The sequence below is a fragment of the Mercenaria mercenaria genome, chromosome 8, assembly GCF_021730395.1.
Source record: "Mercenaria mercenaria strain notata chromosome 8, MADL_Memer_1, whole genome shotgun sequence".
NCBI classification, from domain to species: Eukaryota; Metazoa; Mollusca; class Bivalvia; order Venerida; family Veneridae; genus Mercenaria; species Mercenaria mercenaria.
The window spans coordinates 72,973,810-72,996,080 of record NC_069368.1 but is presented as its reverse complement, the minus strand read 5'-3'; the positions used below and the strand labels follow the sequence as shown (position 1 = coordinate 72,996,080).

At 34.4% G+C, this 22,271-nt stretch overlaps 1 protein-coding gene across 1 annotated transcript in view; it reads left to right on the top strand.

The window, feature by feature from the left end:
* Positions 1 to 21,936, top strand: part of LOC123566091 (uncharacterized) — a 50,291-nt gene extending 28,355 nt beyond the window's left edge. The window contains exons 10-19 of the mRNA XM_053549187.1: positions 12,598 to 12,737; positions 12,945 to 13,135; positions 13,705 to 13,935; positions 15,144 to 15,346; positions 16,004 to 16,306; positions 16,862 to 16,996; positions 17,608 to 17,693; positions 18,282 to 18,399; positions 19,089 to 19,161; positions 21,565 to 21,936. Of these exons, the coding sequence (XP_053405162.1) occupies positions 12,598 to 12,737; positions 12,945 to 13,135; positions 13,705 to 13,935; positions 15,144 to 15,346; positions 16,004 to 16,306; positions 16,862 to 16,996; positions 17,608 to 17,693; positions 18,282 to 18,399; positions 19,089 to 19,161; positions 21,565 to 21,780 (1,696 nt within the window). The 3' untranslated portion in view covers positions 21,781 to 21,936. The remainder of the gene's footprint in view (positions 1 to 12,597; positions 12,738 to 12,944; positions 13,136 to 13,704; positions 13,936 to 15,143; positions 15,347 to 16,003; positions 16,307 to 16,861; positions 16,997 to 17,607; positions 17,694 to 18,281; positions 18,400 to 19,088; positions 19,162 to 21,564) is intronic.
* Positions 21,937 to 22,271: the final 335 nt, after the last annotated feature.

Here is a 22,271-nt window from a genome sequence, read left to right as displayed (position 1 = left end):
AGAAAGACAAACCTTTGACTCCATAATAGGTAACCTTTAAACTTTTTGCACCTGTTACATTAAGCGTACTAGCAAGTTTCAGTGGTTCTAATATTCCCACTTTCATAGTTTTGGGTATTGTATAATCACCCCTTGGATATGGTGCCTGCTTCTTAATTTGTCTTTTGACAGTTCTTGTGATATGCAGGCTCCATAACCTCAGATCCCCTTTCTAAATTCCAGTTTGTTTAGTTCTGCATATTGTTTTCTCATTCAGGACAAACCCATTATTTTACCTGGGGACCATACGCCGCTTTTCATGTAATTACGCGCTAGTGTATCAATGACGGTTCCATGTGCACCGCCGTATGAACGCATCTGCGGATGTCTCTAAATTGATGTCTCTAAATTATTTTTTGTACTTGTAGCATGTTGAAATGTTGAGTTCTGCTTAAACTAGCCGGCAACATTTTCGTTTTCGTCATGTTGAGCGACCTGTGGAGTTTCCACTTTTTCTATTTCATTAAAACCTACATGTAAATTTCTATTCGCAGAATTTCAGCCAATGAAAATGTAATTTTCACATAGACTGCCGTAATAAAAACCTGTAATAATCTTCTTGAGGTCAGTTTCAAATCAGTCTTGCAAACAAATTAAGCACAGGACCCTATTTGTTTTAGTTATATATTCAGGAGTTCTGAAAAATTAGTTTTAATCAATTTCTTTGATGTAGAAAACAATTGAGCCGACCATGCAGAAGTACCTTCACAGCACATTTCGGGATGCTACACTCGAATTAAAAGCCGTAGGATAAAGCTCTGTTAGATAACACACGCACTTACACACTCAAAGACCAACAGGGGGCCTCCGTGGCCGAGTGGTTAATGTCGATGACTTCAAACCTCTTGCACCTCATCGATGTGGGTTCGAGTCTCACTCGGAGCATTGAATTCTTCATGCGAGGAAGCCACCCAGCTGGCTTACGGAAGGTCGGTGGATCTACCCACATGTCCGCTCGTGATGAAATAATGCACGGAGGGGCAACTGGGGTCTTCCTCCAACATCAAAGCTGGAAAAACGCCATATGACCTATAATTGTGTCGGTGCGATGTTAAACCCAACACAATAAATAAAAAGATTAGCAGGCCGTCATACAACCACTGAAACATGTATTCAAAAGTTGAAATGTGTGTGGTACAAAGAAGCAAAGCATAGCTGCATCTATCGTACCAAAACTAAAGGTTGAAATCCGAAGTGTAGACTGAATAAATATAACCTGATAAAGTGTATATTACAGGGTAGACAGAAAACCTTTTAAATTGTTATTTGTAAACATGATGTGAATACAATTAACCTTGAAAGAAAAATATGAAATTCAAATTGAATTTGAACAGGATTAATCAAACAAAGACGCTATGTATAGGTTCAACGTATTTGTCACACATAAACAGGAGGTGAAGAGTTTAACATAGACGTTTTTTTAAAAGTATATTTAAAGAAAAACAAACGTTACATGCAAATAGATTAGATATTAAAGGCACTGACCTCCAGATTTAGCTAAAAAGTAATCTTTCTTTCAAATTGAAGTTTGGTCATATTATGAACATTAGAATATGAATTTTTGTTTCTAAAGTATTTTAAAAATTCCAAATCAAGAAAAAAAGGTGACCGCGTCACGAATTGTACCCCGGACCGCCGCGGCAATAAAGACATTTTCCCGTCGTCGTAACCAATAGGGCTGTAGCTGAAGTAGTGAATAATGACTTTAAAATATAGATATTTATAATCGAGACAGTTTACCTTGAGTAAAAGCGTGACAAACGCTTTTCGATTTTCATCGTAAAAAGTAGTAAAAACAGCAAATTCTCATGTGTTTCCGTAACATAAAGTTTGTCAGTAATTAAGTTTTAAAGCCTTCTAAGAAATATAGCATTTATTTCAAGATATCTAAAAAAAAATAATTTTTTTTGTTGTCGAACGAGCTGGAGGCCAGTCGCTTTAAGTTTCTCTCTTTACGAATAAAACATTGCATAATCATGTTTTAATGGTAATAATAAAATTTTCATCTTCAAACATATAATCGGAAATTTTATTAATTTTCATGTTTATTTCTCCTTACCATAAGTTCTTAAGGCACCTTCATATAAACTGCATTAGCCCTATAATCCGAATAGGCAGAGTAACCGACATGAATCAGTTAAAAATGGAAAACTGAATCGACAAATAAGTCACATCGACGGACGTAGGTCAAGTGATAGCGGTAGTGGGTTCTAGCAGACCACATGTTTGCAACAGATTGGCAGATAGCATAGTTTGCAATGCAAACAAATACATAAGCAGTTAAACAAAGCAAAAACAAGAAGAAAATCAATTGTCTGCAAGTGAAAATGAAGGAATTTTACAATGTTATTAATAGTAGACGTATCAACAATCTATGCAAGCACAAAGCACAAATGGACAAAGAATCACAAATAACCGTGTAGTAAGCTAAACAGTTAATACAGACACAAAATAGTAGATACAAGCATTACAACCTTAAAGCATTACAACCTTAATATAATTTGTAACACTACAAAGTTTCATAGCAACAGGATTGAAAGCACGAAAAACTATTGATTAAAAAAAAATATGCAAGAAGAAGAAAAGAAAAGAAAAATAACAAGAAACAAACAAACAAACAAAAAAATAAATAAACGCACAGCTAATATGCATACATACATACATGCAGTCAATGTCCACCCCCAAAAGTTTCAATACTTCCATCACAAGAAATTCGCCTGTTCCATAGATTAAAAAAAGGAGATTTTCCGCTAGTTTTCTACCATTTCGGCCTGGGTGGTTCCAATACTCCCGCGTTCATAGCCTTGGGTATTGTATAATCACCCATTGGATATGGTGCCTGCTTTTTAATTTTGTCTTTTGACAGTTCCTGTGATACGCAGGTTCCATTAGCTCAGATCCCCTTTCTAATTTCCAGTTTGTTTAGTTCTGCCCATTGTTTTCTCGTTTGGGGCAAACCTATTATTTTATCTGGGGACCAAACGTCGCTCTTCATGGAATTACACGCCTCAACACGTGTATCATTGAAGGTTCCATGTTCACCGCCGTTTGAATACATCAGTGGATGTCTCTAAATTGCTTTTTATACTTTTAGCATGTGTAAATGTTGAGTTCTGCTCAATCCGGGGCTAGAAGTGTCCACTTTTTTCTATTTTCTTGCCAACAGCAATAGCCTGAAACTTGTCAGCGTTGGCTTGCGTGTAATAAAAATGAAACCAATAAATGAGAACTTTGCTTTCACTGAAAACATTTACTAGTTCGTCAAACTCACATAATTGGAAAGAGAGCGTGTTATCATCTGCATAGTTGTATAACGTGCCCCCTTTGAATATAAAAAAGAATGTCATTTATAAAAACATTAAACAACAGGGGACCTAAGGTAGAGCCTTGAGGAGCGCAATTATGTATAACTGCCCAAGAAGTTACAATTCGACCTATTTTAATTTGTTGCTTTCTGTTAGATAAATATGATTGTAAAAGGTTTAAAGATTTATCAGATACCCCATAACGTGACAATTTATGTAGCAAAATTTCAGGGGGAAGGCAGCCAAACGCTTTAGATAAGTCCATAGGTAATGACTGCTACATATTCATTTCGGTCTAAAGCAAATTTCCAGCCTTCAGTCAATCTAATTAATGTATTTTTACACCCATGACCCTTTCTATAAACACATAAAAATATTAAAAATGTTATCAAAATAAAAAGACATTTGGTCCCTTAGAACTTTTTCAGAAATATTTGAGGAAATTGGAAGTATGTTCACTTTTGTCCAAGAGATCCTTTTATAAAAATTGGAGTAACTTGGACTTCCTTTAATTGATCAGGAAATACATCTGTTTCTATAGATTTATTTACTAACATAGTGATAGGCTGCACAAGAGCCTCTTTTTCAGCTTTTACCAATTTCATAGATTTTTTGTCAACACCAGTGGCCTTTTTTTGAATTTTACTAATCATTGGGCATTTTATCTATACATTTTTTACAGGAACATGTTTATCAATAGCTGATATCACTTCGTTTTCAAAAGCACTATACAGCCGATTCTGTATTTCAATACTTTTCAGAGTCTGAAACTTCTATAATTAAAAATTGACTTTTCAGATTTGAACACTTTATTGTTAATAACAGTACCAATAAAACTATGACAGTCACTAACAGCTGTTGTAAAGTTTAGGGTGTTCATGCGCAAATGTTTTTTTATTTGTTAGTATCATATCCACAAAGGATGGTTGCATATTTTTCATGAAACATGTAGACTTTCTGATCAAATTTTCAAGGTCAAGGAGGGTAATGACATCAAGAATTGGTTTCCCTATAGTTTCACTGAGTAAGCCATAGTTCATATCTCCTAGAAACATACAGTTTTCTAATTTTGTGAAACAGCTATACTTACGAGAATTCCTAAAAATAAAACAAGATGGATGTTTGGTGGTCTGTATATAAATGATATCGACCATTTACATTTGTTAAATACAATGTATAACCTCAAAAGTCCTACTTTAAAGATCTTTTGCTTCCAAATCATTACTTCTTCTAGCAGGGATGTCAGGCCTAATGAAACATGCAATACCTCCTCCGAGTTCCTGTCTCTGCACTCAAGCTTGTATCCAGGAGGAACAACAAACAAGCTGTCCAAGGAAGATGCATCTAATTTAGTCTCTGAAAAATATAACATATCCACTACTTTGTCGGACAAAATTTCTGAGAATTTGTAACGTAAACTGATTATATTTAGATGTGCGACAATAAATGTCAAAGAATGTTTTTTTTCGAAATTCACACAGCTCCTCGAAAGGAGATCCTATTTGTCCATCACAAGCAGATATCTGACTAATGAGTTTCTTCATACAGTCCGAATTTAGGGTCCGAAAAAAGGAAGGTATTGCAGTTTGTACAGATCCAAGGCTGGTGATTGGCACCAAGATGCTCATATTCAGCTGTGGTCAGGCCACATATGCCACGGTGGTGTTTTTTTTTTTTTTACAAATGCCCTGTTGCAGTGTCCGCATGGATATCTTATGGGATCAGGGTTTAATGAAATATCCCCACAAAGAAATAAGGGGCAAAGTTTATGTTTCTTGCTAATTATTTTGATTGGGATTGGTATTGGTATTGGCACAGTTATTGAGTGACGGACATGGTAGAATAGTGATAGAATATCATAGTAAAATTTTCTACAAACTGGCTGTAGAGCCTGCAACCCTATTGAAAAAATCACTCATATGTTGTCTCTCATATAATGTACATAGGCAGGTCCGTGCTGAAAGTTTAGCAGTACCGTTTTTTCATGGCAATGTTTACATCAACAACAAGTCTCTGTCACAGAAGTACACGATAACGTCTGGTAATCCAGATCGCTATAGGAAAAGTCTTTAAATTCTGATTTCTGCACAGATATATCAAAAGTTATGAATGACTAAATCTTTAAAAGTTTAAAAAGAATTACTTAATTGAAAAGTATTTTCTAAAATCGGTGATGTAGTTTTTTTTCTAATTTGCGCTCAGCGCATGCCCATCTTGCTTTCGTGACAATTGATAGTGTCTGTATTTCAATTATCAATGAATAACATTGACCTCGACGTTGAGTCTTTTTCAGACCCTGCTGAGGCACGCTCATTTGACTGGTCTAATACTCTGCGCATTGGGCTACAAAAATCTACACTGATTAGATAAATAGACACAGCTTGGCCCTCTGTAACTTTCAAAACATTAAGAGATACGACTTTTTTACATACTAGCCGAGAGAGGATCTTTGTTAGTTTCTGTGTAAGATCAAAATACTTACAATGTTTCTGCATTCACAACGGTAAACTTTACGACCCGTCTGGTTGTAATTTCTATTAAACTCTCATTGCTGTAATGTCATGTAAAGACATCTAACATTACAGAAGTCATGACGCCTTGTTGGCTTCAATTGTTTACATAAGCCACAAGGTGCACGCTACACATGCACGTTTTCCACGATGATGTGGCTCAACAATGTTTGTTATTCCAGCAGCTGTCGGTAGTTAAGAATTTGTTGTTTCAGAAATCTTTAACTTCAAAAGTATGCAGCAATGGGTAACTTTGCTACAATATGAGAGACTGTAGTTTATGATAAAAATCGATGTTTGTTTTTAATTTCATTTTGGGAATTTGGGGAACAAAATACATAGTACGATTAAATGTGAGGAAAAAAATAAACAAATTTTCAAATATTTCAAAACAGGGAATATAACTAAATCCAGTTGCAAAACGAACCCCGGCAGCGAAAGTAGCGGTATGGACGCTAAAAGCAGATCATCACAAATCGTCGACAAATAAAGAAACCTACGATTGGACGCAAAACGTATCTAACAAAGGAACACAAATAACACGCTGTTGCTTGCACTACAAAACGCCTTCAAAGAGGTAAAACGAAATAAAAGAAAATGGTCCCGTTAACGGTTGAAAACAACTGGGAGCTTAAACGGTGTTTTGAAGAAATTAAACATTATTTTTTTATTTTCGTGTATTGAATAGATTTGTAAATTTAACATATATGATCCAATTAATATAGTTTATAATGAGTTGTCGAAATAAGCATCCAGAGCGAAAGTTAGAAGTTCGGTATGTTTAAAGGTTAGTTTCATCACTAAATGTCTGATCAAAAGTATAAAGGAATTCCTACTTTTGGTCTGTCAAAATTTTTGTTGTTCTTCTAAATTGTGTAAGACAATTACTTGAACACGGTGTTGTTTTTCACTAAAATACGCTGGCTTCAAAAGAGTAAGAAGCGTGGATTAAAATAAATGTCCGTAACTGTTGAAATTTACAACAGGAAGGTCCATTAAGGTGGTGTTTTGTAAGAAATTAAGAATTTATTTATTTAAAATATTCGTAAGAATTTGCAAAAGACGCTGTTATGAAATTCTAACATATATGGAAATCCAGCATTTATAATAAGTTTCATTACCACGTTTTAGATGTTGTCGATAATATTATGCAATGCTGTCTCTGGTGATCCGCAAACTCTTCGACGAGATAAATTTTAATTTTTATAGGCGCAACAAATATTTCTAGTTAGCCGTTGACGTAAAGGCAAAAAATCCTTGCTCGATTTAAAAAATCAGAACGAACGTGGGCTTTACATATTTTCATTTTTTATTTTATATGATTTTTTTGTACGAGAAATCTGGCGATCAAGTTGGAGAGCTTCACAAACCTTTTTATAAGAAATGAAAGACGATTTAAATGGTATTCATTTGAGTCTCCCCGTACCGGTCCGCCCAAGCCGGTGCTAGGAATGTACGAGGTGTTGCACATGTCATTAACGACAAATCATGAACAGTCTCAATCGAAACGAGCAATAAAATCACAAGTATGAACTGAGTGAAAAACTTTGAACAATTAGAAAATATTTTGAAATAACCTAAAATTCTAGATGGTGTTTAAAAACGTGATAACTTAGAATATGTTATTGGTATTATTTATACTCCTTGTTCCAAAAAAGGTGTTAAATTTAATATTAACCTGTGTATGTTTACATAAAAAGAAATTAAAACTTATCTTAATAGAACTAAGATTTATCGCAGAAAACAAACTATACATTTTTGTATTTTACAAGAATCTATAAAACAGGGGCATATGGACCATTAAACGTTCAAACAATTGGAATACAGCACTGTAGAAGCATTCACCATCCTAAACCTATAAAAACACGTGTCTACAACTTTACTGACCATCCAAAACTATTGTAATTGACATTCAAAAGTATGTAATGCTTTCTATATATAATTGCCTAGTCCATTTCAAATGGCTTCCTCACATGAAGTATTCAACGCCCCGAGTGAGGCTCGAACCAATATCGATGAGGGGCAGGTGATTTAAAGTCAGAGACCTTAACCATTCGGCCATGGAGGCCCATAGAAACAACATATACAACCCTATGATTATAAACAATTGCTTCACGAGGGAACGTTCACCCCGGGAAGGGGCATCAGCGCTTTCAGAAATGGGGCTTGGCAGTTTTTTTTTTGGTGACTATATTGAAAGGTTTTAATCAGAATGAATTTTATCAATAATCCCAGGGGACTTTTAATTAATGAAAAATAACAAATTGCAAAAAGATCCCCTGGGACTTTATGGATAATTTCCTTCTTGTACCTCATAAAACATTTGGATTAATTTGTTAAGACATACACTGATATATGTTTTTATTTACCTTATAAGGTTTAAAATTATACAAATTATTGCGCTGCGGTCTACATGTACATGAGCGGAGAATTGTATATACATCTCTGTACAAATACTAATGTAAGTTCTGAAAAGCACGGCTCCAATTAATTATGTCAAATATACTTGTTTTCATAATGAGAATAGTTCATATTTTGGTTTAAATTAAATGTTACGTAAAATTGGAAAACAGCGTAACAAATGAAACATTGTTTTAGGTGAACAGCCCATAATTATTTCAACCTGGCTGAATTAACGGAATGATGTTGACGCATTGATTCATTGAAATCATTACTTACCGTAATTAAAATTCCCCGAGGATCATTAGGTTTACCCCCTCCAACCCCGCCCCCCTCCCAAGGAATCCCTCCCAGGTGAGAACATCCCCTCATATTTCTTATTTTAAGTACTTATATATACTCCAGTACAGGCATTGATTTGGAATAAAAAGGTTTTTTATAACATTATCAAAATTCCTATTAGAGGGGAAGTTATCCCCGGGAAGAGTGCTTTCTTTGGAGGCATCAATGCTTTTAAAAATGGGGCTTGGTAATCTTTTAGAGTGATTGTATTAAAACGTTTTTGTTAATAATAATCCCAGGGGACTTTTAACTTATGAAGAACATAATATTACAAATAATCCATGGAGTTCATTTCGTGTTAAAACATTTCAACACAGTCACCCAAAAGACTGCCCAAGCCCAATTTCTGAAAGCATTGATGCCCCTCAAGAAAACCCTCTTCCCGGTGAGAACATCCCCTCTGGAAGCAATTGCTCATAATTATAGCATTGTATTTCTTATTTCAAGTACTTATATATAAAGGCAAAAGTTTTTTTATTACGAAATTAAAATTGAATTTTATTTACGGTAAGTAAGATTTCAATTGGTTAACACGAGTCAAACATTCCTATTACCGTTTTATTTGACCAATGTACATTATAGATGATATGTGCCCACCCAAATGCACCCCGTTTCATATTATATTGATAACAACAGTGACACACGGAGCATGGGCTGACCATGTGTAATTTACATCATGGAAAATTAAAAGAAAGGAGATGTTCCGTATTGGTAAGTATTTAATAAATTTAGTTTCAGTAAGCGTCTACATAATACTGATTATTAGAAATCGCTTATATCATTGACTCTTGCTGGTAAGATTGGTAAGATCCCCCAGGGACTAACTATAGGCTATTACTTATTAGATTTGTACCGAGAAATGTACATGAGTGCTGCAGCGGAAATACTGCACGATTTAAGGAGCGCAATATTATTCCGCGAAAGATCGAGTGCATATTTTTGGCGTCACAAATGACGTCACAAACCCGATATGGAATAATATTGACGTTTCAGGTTGCACTGAAACTTAACGGAGTTTTTAAATGAGTAGAGTTTTTAAACTCTGAAAAGTGATTCAAAAGTTATCATATGTTCAAAATTAATATTATTACTTATTGTTCAAATAATATAACTGTAATTTATTTTGAAAAGCCCATTTCATGCTCCAAAATTGAGTGGCTACGTTTAACTCGTGTAATTGATTGCATGACCTTAGAGTAACTGACCAGCTTCAGAAATTGAAATTTTTCTTTAAAAAACGAATGTGACGAACATACACAGTATATGAACATCAGAAGGACAGTAACAAACAATAAATAAACTCTTGCCTAACCGACATAAGCGTTGAATATATATGCATGTCACTTCAATTTGTCTCTCAAAATCAGGTGACTAGGTGAATACGGGAACGTGTTTAATTATATGGTAATTCTTGCGTGAAATGATATGCGTGAAACATAAAGTGGACAAAAAGTACAGTTAAGTCTGTTTGTTTTTATTATGAATTATCTTATTAGCTGACAAACATAAGTTTATATGTTCGTTAAAATTATACATCACTGGTTTAATGGAAAACTCGTAATTTATTTTTTTAATTTCAATGGGTTACAACAGTTTACCGTCCAGCCTACGGCTTAAAATGTGATTTTTTATGAGAAATCTGCTCGAAAGTTAATGATAAGACAAAATTTTATGCCTTTTTGTTAAAGGATAATTGTTCATTCTTCTTTCTTAAATTTTCGTCAGTTAATTAAGCAAGATACTACTAGAAAAAGCTGTTTCTTTCAACTACTGCAGTTCTTCTAGAACCCAGTCCATGTTAGGTGTTTTGTAGGTTCATCATGCAAAGAAATGCTATGTAGTTGAGATTAAACGTTACAACGTGACCATAAGGCATATACCGAAACAGATATGTACAGCCACATTATTAATTCTGCATTGTTGTATATCTTGCTCTTCAAGTTCCGTAACCAAAACTCAGTCATATATCCGAAGAAACTTTATTGAAGTATATCTGCTTGAAGAAACAGAAAAGGTTACCTTATTACAACGCTACTTTAAGTGCGCCTTGAAATCTATAAATTTACATAAATTGCCGTTAATCTTGATATGATACTTGCCCTGCGCACGTTATACAATATACATAAAATCTACACTGAAAAATGCAAATACATTTCACACCCATGTGAATTTTAAAAGAAGTGTAAGAATGAATGATTTATATCAATTTGATGTTGATTTGTACGTGGATATATAAACAAGCGAAAACGAACTGAAAGTGTCATCTCAATTTTCATATAAGGTAAGCCACACAAAAAAGTAATTTTGCGTACCGCGTGTCAGTGGTACGGCTTAATAGCATACTGTGAGCCGTGTCATGAGAAAACCAACATAGTTGGTTTGCGACCAGCATGGATCCAGACCAGCCTGCGCATCCGCGCAGTCTGGTCAGGCTCCATGCTGTTCGCTTTTAAAGCCTACTGGAATTGGAGAAACTGTTAGCGAACAGCATGGATCCTGACCAGACTGCGCGGATGCGCAGGCTGGTCTGGATCCTTGCTGGTCGCAAACCCACTATGTTGGTTTTCTCATGGCACGGCTCCTGTAATGATGAGAAAAACTGTTTTACCTACATTATACATCATGATAAATTTTCTTTTGATTAATGCACGACATTTTATGTATTCGGAATACATGCATTTAAATAACTCTTACTTTGAGTAAAACATGTTTTGTTTTAAACATTACTTACTTTCATATTACAAGAACATATTAAGCAATGTATATCAATCTATACATGATTAGATAGAAAGCTGTCAGCTCGTATGATTTTGTCTTTAGCGTATTTCGTTCTCAAAGATATCTTCAAAAGTGATATGTTAACTTCTAGGGATTTGAAGTAAAAATAGTACTTCAAAGAAGTTAGCCACATTACTTTCATACGAAAGACCGGTGGTGATATTTCAAATTCACGATTTCTCGATTTCTTCTCGATTTTACTTCACAATTTCACTGTTTCTCGATTTTACTTCAGAATTGCACGATTTCTCAATTTCACGATATCTCGACTTTACTCCACAATTTCACGATTTCTTGATTTCTCGATTTTAAACTTAAAGTTATATCTAGAAATTGAGAAATCGAGAAATAGTGAAATTTTGAAGTTAAATCAAGAAATCGTGAAATTGTTTTAAGTGAATTCAAAAAATCGTGAAATTGTGACGTGAAATCGGGAACTCTTGAAGTAAAATCGAGAAATCGAGAAATCTTGAAGTCGTGAAATCGACGTTATTAAGTGTAATAAAATCGAGAAATAATGAAATCGTGAAGTGAAATCGAGAAATCATGACATTGTGAAATTGTGAAGTAAACTCGTGCAATCGAGAAATTGTAAAAACGTGAAATTGTGAAGTAAAATCGTGAAATTGTGAAATCGTGAAATTGTGAAGTAAAATCACGAATTTGTGTAATCGAGAAATCACCACCAGTCTTTCGTAGAAAATAAATATGCTTTTCCCGCACTTCCGAATATTCTTAAAACATGTGTTTTAAGAATTTTAATATACATTCAAGAAAAATATAAGTCTACTGTTTGTAATAAAAACACGCTAAATGTACATTAGGATTTTGACGACAAAAATGGTTCGTGAGTTGTCTTCGACTTCATCACGTGTAAACATTTGATTTTTGTTCATGCACGCAGCAGCACGATGTGGATCTGAATAGCACGAGCTACAATACGTGAACTATGTGCACAGGTGACAGTGGTCACGCTTCAGATATCACCAAATCGCCAAATTAGATACAGTTTAAGGAATGATTTTTTTGCCAATGTGTCTTTTTAATGGATCTTGTATTTCTAATTTTCTTTATTGTAACTGGTGGCAAAATATCATTTTATGTCAAAGCAAGTGTTAGTATAAGTGTTTAGGGTAATTACAGCATTATAATATAATATATATTTGTCATATAACAGATCAATCTAATTGGCAGATTGCTAGAGAACGGTGACCTACATAAAGAATGGAAGGTGGAGTTCTAGAGTTTGACTCCGTTTGGAGGAAGATTAAACCCTGGGGAAAATTTCAGATGTTCCAGTTTTGTCTTATTCTCATAGATTATGTTCCTGCGTGTTTTGCAATTTTAAGCGCTGTCTTTACTGGCAAGTATATCAATTCTTTTATAATTAATTTTAACATGCATACATAGATCAAGTTAACAAACTCAAAAAAGAACATACCGTTTTATAGTAAGTAAGAACCAATTTACATTTAATTACTCAAGTCATTACAGTGTGAAAAAATACTTCAAGAAGGATATGTGCTAATTTCAAGTCACAAACTTCTTAGATGTACATGTTTCTATTAAGGGTATATACCTGATTACACGTGCGAAGTGCCACCGTCTGCAAACGGAACTTCAGAAAAGGATAATTTCACTTACGAGGCAGGTGAATGTGACTACGACGTCTATCTACGCGACGGAAATACGTCAGTATTTGTAGAGAAGAGGGATTGTGACGGGTTTATTTATTCAAACACACTGACTTATGCATACGAGGTATGGGGTTTCGAGTAATTGCGATTTTTTGTTTTCATAATGAACAATACATTTAAAAAATGCTAACTTTCTTCAAATACCATTCGTGACTTACGTCATTAAAATGTTCGAGATTTTGTGTGTCTCAAAATGATATATTACAGATATATTGGAAAGTCTTATAATGGTGAACATTTTGCGTTCTCGGCCCAATATCAATTAACCATTTATAGCCCTTTTTCATGATCATGTATCTCACGTTCAAATTCTAGCCGCGCCCACAGCGCATAATTCCCCTAGGGTCAGACACAAATGCGTCATCAGAGGATAGAATTGGCAGCCAGAAGACGGTCAGATGCAGATATCAGGTTATGTCCCCTAATAATGCGTTCAACTAAATACTGTTTTTAAGTCCAGGCTACACAGACATTCAACAGGATTGTGAGTTTATGAATAGTTATTTGTGGGATAACACTGCCAACAAACTTTGAAAATTTCCCGGTTGCCGGGGATCGAACCCCCGACCTCAGGATTGGAAGGCCAGTGTGCAAACCACTGAGCTATCCGTCCACCTTTGTCTTTTTTTTCAGTGGAATCTGGTATGCTCACGGTCAAATCTAGCCGCCCTGGCACAGTCGTTGGTACTTGCCGGCCAGGGTCTAGGAGCACTGATAATGTCTCATCTAGCAGACAGATTTGGCCGGAAGACGGTTCACGTGCTTGCCCATATAGGTGTAATGGTGTCCATGGTTATAATGGCGTTCTCAACTAATATTATCATGTTGTTAACACTTAGGCTAATCACAGGGACATTTCAACAGGTATTTTATTTATGATATTAAATACTATAGATAATGTTTCTAGCCCAGCAAACTCTAATGAAATTTAAATTTTCCCGTTTGATTGACTATATAATGAGAACAAAGACATGTATTAAGATAACTTATTTTTGAACGAACTTATCATTACTGGCAAGAAAAGTTCGTTCAAACACTAGTAATGCGGTAAAATGTAATCATTACCCAAGCGCATTAGTATCATTCTGCAATGTTTCGGACATGTTAAAATTATAAATATATGCGAATACAAATTTCGCATCATTTTCAATAAACGTCCAATATAAACGGTAAAATTCTTCTAGCGATCAGGATTAATTGTATATATGTTTAGGCATTTTCGCGTGTGCATGCACTAGAATATCTTAATGGGAAGCCGAAATGAAGAAGTACAGCTCAAAAACTTATTGATTTTGTTAGTTTGTGGTAGACACACCACTGAAAAAAATTATAAATTTACATTTAAATTATGTTGTCAGGAGAGTTGCCTTTTAATTAACGGGTGATTTTGACACTATCTTTATCAGCGGCTTATCATTAGTGGGAAGTCAGGATAAATACCTGGGAACGATGTTAAGAAAGTACGGGCGCTGGTTATCAGGGAGATGCACTTTTTTTGAAGATGAATATTTTTGAACTGATGAATATTTCAAACACTTCTGATATTGTTTCCTAGAAGATGCGTTATCAAAGAAACTTTGATACTTGTGTATATGAAATTGCAACGGTTCAATATTCCTTTAAAATCTTTAGGGCCAATTCGAAAGACTCTAAACATTTTGAGTATAAAGTTAGAATGTTAATTTCAGTCGCCATGAAATAGCGTATATATTCGAAAGAGTAAATGATAAAATTTGATAATGACTTAATTTACATGAAAAACTAGACTTTTAGGTTAACTGACTCTTATGTAAGTTAACCATACCTTAATCAATAAATTTAATGTAAATATTTAAATTGAATATGGTTATTCAGAAATCACCGGTTTAGGTAAATTGATTTCGTATGATTAGTACAATGGATGGATTAGTTTTATTCACCGAGGGACGCAGTGACTTTACGTTGAATAGATTTTATTTCAGTCAAAAGAATTTCATAAACAGCACCTCGATTTTACCAACCTTGTATAATATTGTATTATATGTAGTTAAAGTTCTCATAACCTATTCATATTTTTTGTTTAATTTCTGAAGGGCATTGTATGCACTGGAAAAATCCTGGCGTTAGAGTTGTTTCCACGAGAAGTTCGTTCACATACAGAAGCAGCATCATTTATTGCATGGTCTGTAGGCATAATGATCCTCGCACTATTTGGATATATTTTCCGTGGGGTAGATTGGCGCTATCTTCAGATCGGACTAGCAGCATTTTCTTTTTACGCCTTGTTTGAGTGGTGGTAAACATGTTAAATTTCTTTCTCGATCTAATGATATAGAAAAAATCAGAGGTTATTACAATGAAGTTATTATATGATGACACATAATACGTTGAAAACGAATATAATGACCAAAATGTAGTACATATATCAAATAGATTAGACTGAAATATGAACTTAGTATTGCAGGAAGTCTGTAATGATACTTTTTACAGGTATTCCACTCAGTCGGCTATGCTAGTGTACCAGATTTTGTGCAAATACCAAGTTGCCATGTGCAAGTAACTCAAAACATTATGACATGAATCAAATGTTAATTAGTGCTTTGTCAACTTTCTGACACGAATCAAAGAATACTGGGAATATTACCGTCATGGCAAACATGCGCCTTGTCCGGGCTGTAGAAAGTCTTGTCCTCTGTCAGCTATGTACACCTGATATGATATACTCCTATTTAGATTTAAAAATAGTTAAAATCAGAACAAAGATCTGATACTATATTGTTGCCTTAGAAGTTGCTGCGCTAGAATTATAATTAAGAAGAATGATATGAATTGAAAACTCTTGAAGAATATAAGCCTTTGTCCGGACAAAAAACTTCTAATGTAAGCCAAGGAAAATTTCAAAGGCAAAAGTGCTTTTAAAACTATAATTTCATTTTTTTTATTATCAAAACAGGATGCTGGAAGAATCAGTTAGATGGCTACTTACCAACGGAAAGGTTAAACAAGCTAAGAAGATTTTGAAGAAAGCAACAAAGTGGAATAAGGTTGAATACAAGAAAATCGAGGATCTTCCTCATTTGTCTGAAAAATCGAAATCAGTTGAAACTGAGATTAACACGATTGGAAGTTCATATGACACGCTACAAGATGGTGGCGAGAAGGGGAAACGTGATAAAACAGCGGTAAAATACAATGTCATCGACATTCTCAAAAACCCTAAGCTGAGAGTGAATACACTTATCCTGTGGTATTCATGGCAAGTATTTCCAGGCAACTATATAATGAATACAGTCTCTTTAAATAAGTGTTCAGCTGATACATTTGTAAAATGTTTTAGTCATTAAATCAGCCCGAGTCAGAGTTCTGAAACCACACATCACTTTTGCAGATGTAGTCATTTATTTATTTTGTTGGGTTTAACGTCGCACCGACACAGTTACAGGTCATATGGCGACTTTCCAGCTTTGATGGTGGAGGAAGACCCCAGGTGCCCATCCTTGCTTTATTTCATCACAAGGAGGCACTGCAGATGTAGTCAGATTTCAAATTTAAGCAAGTTACAGTTTCTTCCTGAACTATTAGTCTATTTATTGCCCAGTTGTTTTCAGTTTTATCAACAATTATGATGGATTCGCTTTCAATGTTCCGGCTTTTCTTATTCATTTGTAATCAAACGATGATTTTGTTTAGCTCTAACGTCCAAAAAATAGAAACATTATTGTCTCTGCAACTGTGTTCATACTGGAGAATATTGCATATTTTCCCTATTATAAGACAGATAAAAGAATATAAGAGCCTTTTATATCCCCAGGATAGTGGCAACGGGGTCATATTATGGTCTTACACTGGTGTCAACTCACTTGGCCGGGGACCGGTTCGTCAACTTCTTTTTGAGCGGCGTTATAGAGGTTCCATCACTTCTGCTGGAGTTCTACCTGTTCAACAAGTGGGTAGAATGAAATATATTTTTATTCATTCAACTTCTGTAACATATTTTGTTTATACCCATTTATCTTAGCTCGATTCAGATGAAAACTTCGAGCGCATGCGAACCATTCTCGACTCCGCTTCTTGGAAATAACGTGGGGACCCCAGCAGATTTGTAACACAGTGCAAGTATCACCAGAGAAGTGTTTTAACGACAAATCAATGTTTGGGACATATTACATTGTTTTTCTTGATAAGTTTTAGGATGTGTACTCATAAATGAAAAGACGTTAAAACTTTGATGACAATAATCGACATCAAATCATGAAATAAAACAAATAATCGGCTTTAATATATGTCTACGATTATTTGTAAACAAGTTCAGAATAAATATAAATTGCTCTTTTGTTATCTAATCAGAAAAATATATCAGAATTGATATCTATTACTTTTTATATGCTTTGTATTCGGTATTTGGAACACGCTTACAGTTTTTGCATAATTAAATGAAACAGTTTTACTATTGATAATTTAATCTTACCTTTGGTAGTAAACAACTAATGTATGTTATTGACTAACCCCTCTTGCATGTGAAGCAACATATATATATGCAGACATAATGAATTTAAGGATTGGGCGTAAAAGAACAATGATTCTATGGTTTGCTACAGCAGGAGTGTCTTTAATTATCTCAACTGCACTGCTCACTGTATTTAGTAAGTAACAGTTTTACTGCTTGTTGTATTTAATAAGTAAAATGTTTAGTGCTCAATGTATTTAGTATGTAAAATCTGATTAGTAAGTGAACAGTATTAATAAAATCTGCGCTTCTCGCTATGTTTAGTAATTTGAAAATATTATTAAAATGTGTACTGCTTAATGTAATAAATTAAAAACAAAATCTGCAGATCTCACTGTATGTGAGTAGGATTACAAAAATCTGTATTGCTCACTGTTTTAAGTAAATGAAAAATATTACCAAAATCTGCATTGCTCACTGTACTGAATAAATGAACAACTTAGGAAAGTTTCTACTACTTACTGTACTTACTGTATTGGCATACGAATTCAAAATACATATAATCTCTAAGAGTGTTCCTTCCTGCAAAATAGAAGAAGAAGTTACGTCTGCTGGGTTGCAGCGGACAGACATGAAGACGTTCTGTAAGCTGCATAGCCTTCTCCGTAGTGAAAGTCAAACCAATATCTTGTGGTATAAATGACTTTAACCATATTTTTATACATTATATTTTATAATAATACATTTTATAACCTTATATACTATTATTATAATTATATTTCAGAGGATGATGTGGTGGAGACAGTGGCCACCGTGTTTTCTCTCATAGGAAAATCAGCCAGCACTGGATGTTTTAGCACAGTGTTCTTGTACACGCCAGAAATATATCCTACAAATTACAGGTAAGCAGTTTAACACTGACATTACGCCGGTCCTCCTACATTAGAATATGTATAAGATAGTCCAGTTACAGATTAAATTAATATTTTACATAGAAATGATGGCATTTATTTCAAGATGTCAATATCCGATAAATACAATGAGGGCGAGTATCATTTCTTTGACGTGAGGTAAATCAATTCTTTCTTAGATTATTCATACCCAGTATTGAGGATATCAGTGTATGGTCAACACCAGCACCTTTGACAGTAAGTGTGAACTTAAAAATTCCTATACATCTCTGTAACATTATTATTTACAAGAGGCTCTATCAATCGTAGCCCTGGCAATTCCACAAGTGCAAGGCGAAAAAGTCACAAAATTTAATCATAAAGAGTCTTAATAAGCCTAGAACATACGTATCCCTAGTATGATTTTTGTTTGCAGAAAATATTCGAAAATGCTAAAATCTTTAAAATTTAGGAAATTTGGACCTCTTTTGTCCAGGCTTAAAACATTAATATCTATTTCGTTCATTGCTTTTATGATAAAACGAAATACAAAAAGAGTTATTTTGATTCGAAAATACTTGTTATACAGATCTTCTTTTTATTAGAGAGAAACAGTGAAAGGTGTTCCCAGCATCTTCTATATATAAAGGCAAAACATGTAATAAGATTGGATTTAACATTTCATATCTTTCTCTTTTCAGAAACAGTGGTCTCGGTATAGCTTCCTCAATTTCACGTATTGGTGGAATTTTGGCGCCCTTTGCCAGCAATCTGGTAAGCATCATGTTTGATATTTTCGGCGTAGTGAAAATACTTACCATATGTTATTTATAACGTCTCTTACATTTTATAACCTTATACTCTCGTGTAAAAGGCATACAATTAAAATTATTAGGGGAGACCGGGGATAGTTGTTACATAGGGTAGGTTGTTACATTGCAAATATTGAAGTGATGACGCATCATATAAAGTCACAGATTATGCCTGTTTGTTAGTTTTAAAAGTCGCCATCTTTTACGGATGCGTTATTTAACTTGGTGACAGCTATTTGAAAAATAGAATTAAAAGCTAGATTTTGGGCAACGTAAGTAAATTTTCGAGTTTTTCATACATTTTTGGTTCATGTGCATACTTGAAATATATATAAAACTTTAAAAAAATTTGTTGAACTAAGCAAGGAATTGTGCTAAATATCGTAAAATCTCAAGAGGTTACATGCTTTCTCTGAGTTGTCTACCTTAGATATTGTCACGTGTTGTGGGGTCGGGGCATGTTGTTACAATTAGTGCGGGGCACGTTGGTACATACTAGCAGTTGATCCCAAAGAGAAGATTCACAAGAGAATCTTTATTTAAGACTGGAACTTCTTGTTTGAGACAAGGGAAACCAGAACACTACGTTTGTTATAGTAAATGCCCGATTGAACCAGGAAGCTGCATATGGGGATGGACATTGTTGGCTCTATGCTGTACTTATATTGAATAGCAGAGATGACAACTACCCCATGCGCATACTACTGAAAATGAAGTGAAATGACCATGCCAGTTACTATATAGATTTTTCAAATGGCCAAAATGTAACTGACGATATTAAGCGCTGTATACCTTATATTGTCGGCTTTGTGTAGCTGCCTTGGCACCTCTGCCATCTTAAACTGTAAGAGCTCCTCTGGCGATACAACATTATTGCAATTTGTCTATGAAGATGTCGTATTCAATAAAGATATATATATCTTGTCCTGATTGGTGTGAATGGAAATGAACATTACAGTGGCGTCAATAATGTCTAATAGAGCACTAATAGAGCAGCTAACAACTACAACAGGCCTGCATGCGTGATAAGAAATGCCAATTTAGAATGACTGCTGGATGGCGAAAGAATGTAAAAGAGCTCTTCTGACAGATACGCCCGAAAAGAGTGCTAACATAGTAAGATAAGAATTCACCATGAAACTGTGGAAAATTTGCTAAAAATGAGCAAAACAAGTGCTCAAAACTAAAGAACAGAAAGCAACAAAACAAAAGGAAAATGTAAACAGATGTAAACGTCCTATTTGTCATCATTGATGGAGAAATGGAAGAGATGTTTTGATTTAACCATATTGTATTGCCTATATACATGCAAATAGATACAAAAAAATACAAGAAGCAGTTTCAGTAAATAGAAGGGGCCTATAGCATTATTCAGGTTTCATTAATGCCGAAAAAATAGAGTATGGACCTGTACGGTTTGAAATTCGCAAGGTTTTTTTAACTTCCAAGTCTACTACCAACTCGGTGAAATGATTCATTTGTGAAATGAAAATGCTGTGTTATACATGTTATAAACAGATTGGAAAGCATTGTATGTTTACTGTTGTGTTGTAAAAATGTAAATTCTTTGTAAAATTGTAAAATTGCTTATTGTAACAATTTGCCCCAGACGCTGTAACAATTTACCCCAACGGTGCGGTAAGTTGTTACATTTCACCAACATGATACAATTATCTTATCGGATAGAAATATTCTTCGTTTTAGAATTAATAGTACAAATTTGCAAATTGCAATGAATGAGCTTTACAAAGATAATAAACTGGACAAAATCGGTTAAATAATAATCCGATACAATATAAAATATGAAAAATGTAACAACTATCCCCGGTCTCCCCTACTGTCCATGATTCAGTTTTGCCTGTCTCTCAGTACGAACATATTGTGACAATTCAAAAGTCCGATAAAAGAATTTTCATATAAATACTATTACATTTTGTATTTATCGTTTGTGTTTGAAGCCTGAAACTTGCAACTAAATGTCATCGCCATTACAGAAAGTTAAGAAAGAAACTTCTATATAAATGAGCTAGGGACGTATCACAAAATATAATAATACCACTGGTCATTTGCAAGGATCAACCAATCAAACACGGGAAAAATCTTTTCTCTAAACCCAGCATTGAAGCCTGGGAGCCACACTCATTTTTCACTAATGCTTTCAATTCGAGATAATTGCAAACTTAACTTGTGTAGAAGCTGCAATACGTTAAACACTCACATAACAGTAAACTCATCAAAAATGTTGCTAAAATATAAAAAATTCCAGATCAGACAGTTTACTGAAAACTGGGTTGTTTTCAAGCAACACAAGAAGATTTATATATAACTTTAGGTCAATTAAGTTTAGATTTTTTTTCTTTTATAGGCATTGATAGCGTTATGGATACCCGGTGCAATATTTGGCGGGATGTGTTTGTTGGTTGTGCTTCTAGCAATACGACTTCCGGAAAGCGCCGCCCATGAACTTCCTACAACGATTGCTGAGTGCGATAAATGGGAACAGGACAATATATCGTCAGTGTCATTTGAAGTTAAACCTGACCCATCTGACGAAGGTGGAGAAAAGTCTGTCAGACTTTAAGCTGGCAAGGCTGTTGAAGTTGTTGAATAGTCTGTGAAGTCAGTCAATACAAAAGATACAGACTGGAAATTCAAATGAAACTGTTACATTTATATATGTAATATATTTTATATCTATATCTACTTTTTTATTCAAAGACTTGTTTTCCAATTCTAACTGGTAGCTTTGTATGCCATTTTACTATATTCTTATATGATTTGTAATAAAAATAAATGATGTTTAAATCCAAAGTGATGTGCTCTATTTGATCTCATGATATATTGCACAAGGCTCAATCAGGGTATCTGTGGCCAAGTTGTTTAGGCCAATGCCTTTGAATCACTTGTCTCTCACCACTGTGGTTTCGATATCTGATAAACATTCCACCTGGATTACGGAAGGTCGGTGATAAAAAAATGTGTGAAAACCGTCAACATAATACAGTAAGCTTCCACTAGAAACATTTTAATCCTGTCCTGACATAGTTTTAATGTAGATAAAACTTAAGCTTC